General features: G+C 41.6%; 1 protein-coding gene across 2 annotated transcripts in view; it reads right to left on the bottom strand.

Moving 5' to 3' along the window:
- Nucleotides 1-1,299: 1,299 nt before the first annotated feature.
- LOC111269589 (uncharacterized) overlaps nucleotides 1,300-9,671 on the bottom strand; it is an 11,047-nt gene continuing 2,675 nt past the window's right edge. The window contains exons 2-6 of one of the 2 annotated variants that reach the window (XM_086972151.1): nucleotides 8,868-9,216; nucleotides 8,293-8,434; nucleotides 3,429-3,512; nucleotides 2,929-3,222; nucleotides 1,300-2,442 (exon numbers count right to left, since the gene is read on the bottom strand). In XM_086972151.1, coding sequence (XP_086828277.1) covers nucleotides 2,197-2,442; nucleotides 2,929-3,222; nucleotides 3,429-3,512; nucleotides 8,293-8,434; nucleotides 8,868-9,091 — 990 coding nt within the window. In that variant the 5' untranslated portion in view covers nucleotides 9,092-9,216 and the 3' untranslated portion in view covers nucleotides 1,300-2,196. Of the gene's footprint in view, nucleotides 2,443-2,928; nucleotides 3,223-3,428; nucleotides 3,513-4,139; nucleotides 7,065-8,292; nucleotides 8,435-8,867; nucleotides 9,217-9,671 lie in introns of those variants that run through there. The other variant, XM_022849316.2, reaches the window with a different exon arrangement.

Here is a 9,671-nt window from a genome sequence, read left to right as displayed (position 1 = left end):
TATTTAAACAAATGACAAGCGCTTCAAGTCTATCGACAATAAGAGTAACAATTGTAATCATACACTGAAAATTAGATTAGATGCTGATTTGCTTCAATACAGCACCGCTAAACTGCTCCTTTTAACTACCTAAAGTACAATAATAATATCGTCTTAAGTAACTACTACCTCGTTGATGTAGTATAATTTGTTAATCGTTAGAATACTTATTATTGAGAAAGGCATTCCCGGGGCCACTTACCAAAACTGAAAGGGTTCGATGCGCAGCCGCTAGACCAAAAGACACATTGTGCTTGCTTATTGTCCGTTTTTCTGTGGGCGTTCAGTTTGTTTTTGTTTGTGTTTCCTTTGCGAGCTGCTTTTTTCCCGCAGTCGAGTTCACAATCGATCTGCTTTAAAGCAAGCCTCACAGGTTTGGGCACATACATTTGGTATCATTGTTTAACTCGACTTTCAAATAGCCGCTAGTGAGATGTTGGAGCGCAGCGAATTCGTAGACACCTTTTACCATAGGGTCTTTCCTTGGTGTATATATATATATATATGTATATATATATATATGTATATATATATATATACGTATTTGTTTAACAAACCCCGGGTTACCGATCCCCAGGAGTTCGTTTTCATTAGGGTGAGTCACGCCGTTTTGAGTTCTTATCCTTTCCATAGGGCAGAAACTCAAAATAGCCATTTTAGGAAGCCCTTTCACGTAGGGCATTTGGCTTGATTAGTATCGTTGGCATTTTCGCTGACCACACCTTCATGGTCGATGTTGGCTACAGTGTGCTAGCACGTTAATGTGAATAAGCGTTCTTCGGCTTTCGACGGCCACCACCATCATCAGACCGGTTGTCCGTGACGTGGTTTATTTTAACAAAAACTATAAGTTGGGTCGTTTCTCTTATTTCTGCTTATTTTTCAAGCGCAAAGGTCAGTGATACCTGAAACATAAGTGCAGCAGAACATTAGGAATTTTCTATAGTTCCCATAGAAATTCCGAACAAATGGAAAGTTTATCAGTAATGATAATTTAATAAAGTTACCAGAAAAAACTATGTGAAACTAAAGAGCGTCTGCCGTAACAACATTTGGATATACAACCATATGAACGAATCTCAAAAATTGAACCAAATGAAATTTTAAAGAACCTCGCCTGTTTTTAAATTCTCGTCAATTTCTATATATATATATATATATATATATTTTTTTTTTTTTATACTTCTATCTTTCAGTTATATCACACTTCACAACAGATGAAAATAAACTTACCTCACAAGAAGGTATTTACTGGATTCCTTACGCTTCACGCTGCATCATGATAATTAATTTTGATGCTTTGGATGTCATCACACGCTTCAAGCCAAATTATTTTGGCCTTCGTTGTCCTAGGATTTACAATAATTTGTTTCTTAAATTGAGTCTTGTTATTCCACTTCTGTATTGGTCATCTTCACGCGTTTCTCGTATATTCAGTAATGGGGCTATTTCATTAGTTCGGCAAAGAAGTTATAGATTGTATTATCCTTCTCGCCGGCTCTGCGAATTTTTTTCCGAACTTCTGTTCACACTACAGTTTTCTTCTGAGACTTTACTTCGACGCGACGCACCGATGAGCAGGGGTCCCTTTTCCAGAAGACGCATAAATATTCGCCTTCTATTGTCTATCTAATGCCGCTACGCAGAAACGGCTAACTTATTATATGATTTTTTTTGCATCAATTGTTGGCTTCAGAGTTTCATGGGCATAAAGCGTTTATTTGTCTTCCTAACGATTATATTAGGCCTCCTTCGAAATCTCTCTCTACGTAGATGTGTGTGGATAATCGTTTACGTAATGACCCGCTTGCATACGTCTGCCACTGTCTACCGTTGTTTAAAAACGAGCCGTTTCTAATCATTTCTTCATCTGGTGCTCATACATTTTGTATAATATCTTGCCGCCAATTTATGAACCTGTTATTCTCGAGCGGCGCTACTGACGCCATTGACAGAGGAGTAAGCCGATCTCGTTCCAACAAATAACACACCTTTCCGACAAGTACTCTTTGGACAAGGTCGTTCAATGTGTACGGTAAGTTGTAGTAATAGGGAGACTATTTTAATGTTGTAGGAAATAGCGCGGTTCAAAAATCATCCACCAAATCAATATTGTAGCTGCTAGTTGGTGAATGATGTGTTCAGCCTTTAGCTTCGTTAGCGGCGTCCAACAGCCACACCTCCTGCGGCGTTCGAACCGCTACCGGGAATCGAAGGCTGATGCTTTTCCGGCACCATGTCTTGTGATAGAAGGACACAAGTCATCGGCTGGCCGTCGAGCAGACGAAGGTGATACGTTTCGACGGCTTTGACGGCGTCGTTTTTGCGGTGGTAGGACACGAGAGCGGTACCGGGTGACAGAAACATTGAGGTGACGATTGGGCCAATTGTCCGGAACAGTTCCTGAAATGACAATGCCAACGTAAGTTATAGGTGCATACACAATAAGATTATTTCTATCCTTGGTCTAAGCTGTTTCTTGCTGTTTTTTTTTTCTAGTTGCTATTTACAAAGGCGATAATTACCAAATTATATTTGATACGCTTAGTAATTTACCAAATAAAGCAGAAGGTAGTATATAAAATGCTGCGTAATATCGACTCATCTTTTCAAGAAATTCTGTATCTGAACCGTAAGGACTCCATCAACCATCAAGATGATTTTCGTATTATTATTCTTATTACTACTGATATTGTTATATCCCCGAGTTTAGACTTCACAGATCAGGCGGTCTTCAATATCTAACTAGCATTATTATTCTGTTACAATAATGCATTTTTCTGTATTTGCTTGAACAAGTTACTATCCTCTATTCTTTTCGAGCGTGAAATTAAAAAAAAGGACGTAGACGCCGCGGACTTCTGAAATTACTCTCATGACAATACTCACGTTTATATCGCTATCGGACACGTTTGGGTGAAGGTTGGACACGAGCACACTGCAAGGAGGGTCTTGTCTTTGGTCTAGACGGCCCCGCATTCGGTCCGATAATGAAGCGCGTTCCGGAGCAAATGCCCGAGGGGCTGCGCGCGGAATATCCGCCAGCGATCTTGAGAGGGTTGACACCAAAGCGCTGTTTCGGTCCAAACGATGATCAGAACGATCCCGGACAGATCCTCGATGATCCATGTCCACGTCCATCACGTCGGCGTCACGGTTGACGGCTCGCGTCGGGCGAACCGACTGCAACAAGATCCAGTAATACGTGTTGTTTATTACTATTTGGCCAAGTCCTTCAAAATTGGTGTTAACCATTTGAAAATATCTCACGAAGTATATTAGCATACTTTAGCGTAATCTAATATTTCCTCGAAGCAAAATAGGTTCGCTTTATTGTTATTGTGCGTTTTAATTATTATTCTCTGATTCATATTGTTCCCTGTGTTTACCTTGGTGAACTGCGGTCGCTTGATGGGTTGAGCCGTTTGACGCCTCTGTTTGGCTAGTGCGCCGGCGATATCCAAGATGGCATTCTGTAGTGGCAACGACAATAAGGCGATCACATAAAACAACAACACACAACAGACGATTAGAGATATATCGACGAATTTTTTTATGACTAAGTTGAATAGACGTTTCCGCAAGTTATCCTCAATATGGGCTGTATTCAAAAGCGGTATGCCATTATTTTTGATTAGATTGATGTTATTATGTAAAGTATCCTCAGACCTTCTCCACAGAAATCTTAGCATTGACGAAGAGACAAGGAAGCGCTCTAGTACTCTTCATTGCAAGCCAAATCACTAAATAGCATTCTCTCAGACATTGAAAGAAACTTCTCAAAGCTACACCCCAGAGTTCTTAATCTACGGTAAGTGTAGTGATTCACGGACGCACTCCGTGAATCATGACGCTGCCCGTGGAAAAGACAGCTTTATAGTGGTGTTTAATGTCACCTCGATTATATCTGAAGCCTTATATATAATAACTTAATTTGTCGTCCCGAGACCTTCGTTTTAAAAAATAGCCAGTTGACAGGAACACCCTTTTACCAAATTAACTAAATCCACTTTCACTAAGAACAAAAACTGCTTATTTTGTTCTTGAAATAGGTAACTGAGACGTTGTTTCTGCTATATAGCTTTGCACAACAGATGTGGTATGGTGTGAAGCATGTTCAGAAAAGAAAATTTTTTCTTTACTGAATATAGCAATTTTATTTATACTTTTAATAACAAGCCATTCATTATTTATATTAATACCCGCCTTCATCCAGACGTATTTAATATCGTAAACCATAACGTGTTTGCTGCTTCTGCCGAAATTAACAATTGACAAACATTTACGTTTCATACCTAGGCCGCTCGCTAGCTTTCGTTCTCCTTTAGACAAACTTAAATCAAACAATTCCTCACTCGGAACACGCCACCCTACCTGACCCCTCCGACTATTGCTTTTTAACTCAGACAGCACCCTACGCACATAACTTGCATCATGTGTATTCTATATATAATGAGAAATTACATCGTATCTTGTTAATAATTAATGCTTCCATTGATGATAAGTATAGATGTTTTTTAGTATACCTCCAAATATTCATTCTTTTGTTAGAATCAAGTTTCTACGCACGGACGATTCGAGGACATCAGCACAATTAGCTTTCCAAAAACAAGCAAATATATACGTATATCTACACATAATTATTAAAAAAGCGTAACGCCGCCCTCATATCAACGCTGATATGACAGAACTAGTAGACATTTGAAAATCATCCGTTCCTATGTCGCAAACCGTGCCAATTAACACCAGGATAGTTAATAAAAGGATCGTTTCCATGAAGGTCCGTGTCGAGACACGTTTGTAGGAATGGACGCGAACGATTTCCCTTTTTGTTCGTTTACAACCTCACCGACTTATTGTGTCTTAGATTGACAACATCGCTTACTGACGAATAATACTTTCTATTCATTCCATACACGTTTACACATAAAACTTCCACTTTACCGTTACAGGTCATAATCCGAATACACTGTAACCAAATGCTTCAATCTCTATGTAATTTTGTTAAATAACAAACAACCCATTCAATAACAAACAAGGCAGGGAGACTGGGAATGAAAAAGATCAATGTCATCATGCCGTATAACGGTGGCTCTACGACCAAAACGCGAGCATACACGTGCTATGGGTCACGATACCAGCTTCGGTAGTATTTCCCCGAGGGAACACCTCCGAACGATATAGATACCCTAATAGGACCCAACATATTTACCGACGGTAGTCCCAGGTTCTTCTTCTGCAACCGCTCGCCCGGTCACCTCCGCCCTGCCCTGAAGACCCTGGTAGCCTGATTATTACAAAGTTACGTTATTGCTGACGGTTTTCTGCATATATGTCACTCCTTTAAAACTTCTCTCTATGCCTTTTTCAATTCCACGCGCCAAGCACGCCTTGAGAGCGTGTGGCATTAGTTTGTACACGGTGAACCCGACTGCTGCCCACATGCCCACTCGGAGCAGCCGTCCTGTAATACGAACTGTTAATGGCGCCGGCGGCACGACTAGTAACTTCTGCGAGTCGATGTCTGCCGCTCGCGACCAATTCTCTATGATACCTCGTTGGTGGCCAATACCGACTACGGCCACAACAGTTACCGGAGTTGGCGGCACCATCGCCGCATCATACAGCGAGCGGCACAAATAGTGATCACGTTCGGTAAGGATCACTTTCGACATCTCTGGGTAGTCAGTGCACAGTTCGCCAAGCAGCTGTTCGAGCATGTCTTTTTCCTTACAGCGTTCGACATCCTCAATAGTCATGTCCTCGGTGCTGGTGATTAAATTCCAGATGATCCGGATACGCTGACAAACTCCCAGGTTGGCCCAAGTTCGCCATAGTGTTATGTTAAGCTCGCGATCGGCAAGGTACACCCGGCACATGGGCAGACGCTCAGCTTCCTGATAGGCGACGCGAAACTCGCCTCCGGGGGCCATTTCCAGCTTATTTGCGAGGTGCGCCGATAGCTGCATCATTAGTAGGAACATTGAGCCCTGTAAAATGCCCATCTTGCGGATGGTCTCGCGGATCGTAGTCATGCTCAGCTTCGAAGCTTCGCTAAGGAGCAACTTTTCGTCAAGAGTAAGAATATGCATGCGTTGTTTGCACAGTTCGACTACCACACGTTCAGGTTTTACACTGCGGATTACCCGTCGTACGTCATTTTGAGACTTCCGAGAGAAATGCGCCGTGCCAATCAGGTAGACAGTGCTTCCACTTGGCGCTTTTAGGATTTGACATGTGCTTGGTAACTTGAAGTCGTCTAGGCCTGAGCCCAAATCTTTATTGTCCGATGAAATGTCCTCCCAGTCGCTTTCACGCTCATATCCTTCAACGATAACGCTAAACTCGCTTTTAGCTGCATCGAAGTTCACTCCTTTCTTTAATAGCAAGTTGCCTAAACGTTTCGGTACAGAAGAGCGCACGGTATCTGGCATTGATGATGAAGCTGGCGTCCCACCTGGAATCTGCTCATTATCGACATGAACCTCACTGTTCTCATCAGTCTGTGCTAGCAGGTCAACGTCGTCCGCAATGGTCGGTGTCCCTGTATTTGTATTAGCTGATCTCAAATCTCCAGTGGCTTTCTCAATTACGTCAACTGAGTTCAGCTCTTTTTTTCTTAATATCTCTCGTTGACCTTTATCAGTGCCAGTCTCATCCTGCTGATGAAGTTTTGTTTCTCCAGCCGCTGCTGCTACTGAATTCCGATCAACTTCTCCATCGACAAAATTCTCATCTTCCAACGACAAACGAATCCGATCGAATTCCTCTTGGCGGAATGCGCCCTCTTTCCCATCATGCACATGCGGATCGTTCATTTGACCAGCGACGCTATTTTTGTTGACATCCTGCCTTTGTTGTTGGAAGTCGTTCGGAAGCGTGTGGGGCAAACTTTTGCCTGACAAGACGTTGCTATTCGTAAGATCGCTGCTGTTGCTGCTGCTGCTGTTGTTGTTGTTGTTGTTGCTGATGCTGTTGTCCCCGACGGTCCTCGAGTCCATCGGCAAGAGTACGCAGAGGACGCTCTATGAACGGTTCGAACGGGAAACACGCCCCGGGAGAGAGACAGCGATAGAAGAGAGCAAACAACAAGAACAAGAACAAAAACGAAAAACTAATTGAGAACAGACGATTAAATCAGAGAAACAAAAGAAAAATGTACAGCGGGAGTGAGACACGAAGACGGAACTGACCTTGGTCGACACGAATGGACACTTGAGAAAATCAAGATTTGGAACGACTTAGCTTGATTTGAACGAAATACGCATTGTTGTTTGTCAGTTACCACAAAACAGCTAGTTGCGTAACAGCAATCACTAAATATCATGGCGATAAACAGAGTTATGGCAAGAAAGAAGACCCCAATTGCATTGATAAAAGTCAAAATTTTGATGTTCTCAAGAGAGCGTCGCAAACAACAAACGAAAAGAAATTAGAGTACATAACTCAAATATGATGATAGAAGTTCTCTGGCACGCTAACAACAAGGCAATGACAACCCGGTTACGACAGCTCCCTTCACCAGCACCAACATCACCAGTGCCCACAGCAACAACAACAACAACAAAAAGACAGCAACAACGACGACAATAGCAATAATCTCACGCCGAGTGAAGATCACATAAAACAATAGATAGATGTTGATTCGAAGAATAACTTTAGGCACATGGACTGCTGTCCAAGCATTATCAGTTTGCCTAATCGAGAAAAGACATTTGCACAGCAAACATTTAAAAATACGCACCCACACAATTACATCCAGACCGTTATAGCAATTGGTTTGTGCCTTGAAACACTAATTAATGGTGTATATAGAGAATGTGGCCGAGAAGTTGATACAGAACTTATTTCTGCCACAAATTCCACGGTATCGGTCTTTGAGTCATATGACGGACTATCCTGTTAATCAATGGGCTATCAACAGATATATATGATATATATATATATATATATGAGGAGCTACCAAAAATATTGGCGCAATAGACACGGTCACGGCAACAATTTATCTCATTTTCGTAACTCGTATCAGATAGCTAATTAATTTTGTTATCCATTATTTACCCATTTCCACTGGCAATCCGCGCGCAGGAAACATGGGGAAACATCCTCTTGAGGGATTCTTGAGGAAGAATTTAGATTTTATCTTACACTGCGCACAGATTTTATATATATATATATAGCTAGCCAATAACCCTCAAGATTAGTCACGAGCACGAAAGGTTTATTAAATTAGGGAAATTTAACCTTACTAACCTGTAGCATTGGGTTGCTGTTGATTACGGCGCTCTTTCGGATCGTTGCGCCGACGGCAACTTTCGAGCTGGGAAGCCGACCCAAACTGAGAGGCCGGCCTGAATTAGTCAGGGTGACTGCTGTTTTTTTCGAAGCAGTTTGTCTACAACAAGAAATTGAACCCAAAGCCGAAATTACATACACTGTATAGGATATGCAATCTCTTAAGGTATGCATAGTGATTTCGTGAGCGACCCAAAGCCGTGAATATTCTACATCGGCAATATCTAATTGTTTTCGTAATAATGTAATACTACAGAACTTAGGGACACGCCATGTAGACTATGTTTAAAATCAAACGTACCCACACCCTCATTTCGATTACCGGAAGAGTCGCCAGCCAGAAATCCTTAACGACAATAGAACTGATTGCAGCACTCAAACGGTCTAACTATTTCACAAACAGATTACACTAGATAAGAAAATGCATAAGGCTCAGGATAATCAGTAATTATTGACTCAATTATGGTCGTCAAGCAACGACTGTAAGGTTAGAACCAGCAACTACTAAAAACCAACCAGTAACAACTAATTACCTGTTTTTTAGTTGGGCTGTGCTGATCGCCTTCACTTTTTTGTTTGTGACAAGACCCTGAGATGTTTTCAAAATGCGGGGGCCGAGCCCAGAGCCCCGATTTGGAGGCCTTTGTTCCCTGCCCCGAATGACGTCACGAGCATCTCTAACGCTGCCGCCTCGGGCGCCTCCAGATGCTCCATTCGTTGCGCCACCACGGGCTCGAATACCTTTTGGGAGAGCCATTCTCTGTTTAGATCTGTACTAGCTTATGCTCTCTTAGCACTTTGGTTGTAAAAACAAATTGGAAAGAATTCGGGCGCCCAACTCCGGAAGGCGCCGGCTACCTTACAAGATTCTTATGTATGTGCCTGCAATACAGAAAACAGATGATCATTATGAGAATTTGGTACACCTAATTAGAGTGACTTTTTAAGAAGGTGAGGAGTGATAAGGGAGAAGGATACAGAGAATATGAGGTCAAACGCAACGAAATATCGTGGAGCAAGGGTACTGATTCGGAATGGGTTCAACTGGCGTTAAGTAATTAAAACCTTTAGAACTTTAAATGTTTTAGTAGTAGAGAATAAGCAGTAATACGGGAAACTTCTTCTTTAGTAATATTTATTCTGATCAGTGAGTCAATATATTATACACACATCTACCTCTGTGCTAAAAGGAGACTTCAGCAATCTTTGAACATATGAATCTACATTTTCTACTAAGCATAATAATAAAATACGAGCAAATATTGCGAGCGAATCACTGCAGTGATTGTGGGTTATTATTAATAATATTTTTTAATTAATTATTAATTATATTATAT

Source organism: Varroa jacobsoni, unplaced genomic scaffold, assembly GCF_002532875.2.
Source record: "Varroa jacobsoni isolate VJ856 unplaced genomic scaffold, vjacob_1.0 scaffold_1398, whole genome shotgun sequence".
Taxonomy (NCBI): Eukaryota; Metazoa; Arthropoda; class Arachnida; order Mesostigmata; family Varroidae; genus Varroa; species Varroa jacobsoni.
Note: the sequence above shows the minus strand (reverse complement) of the source record. Positions and strands in the feature narration are given on the sequence as shown.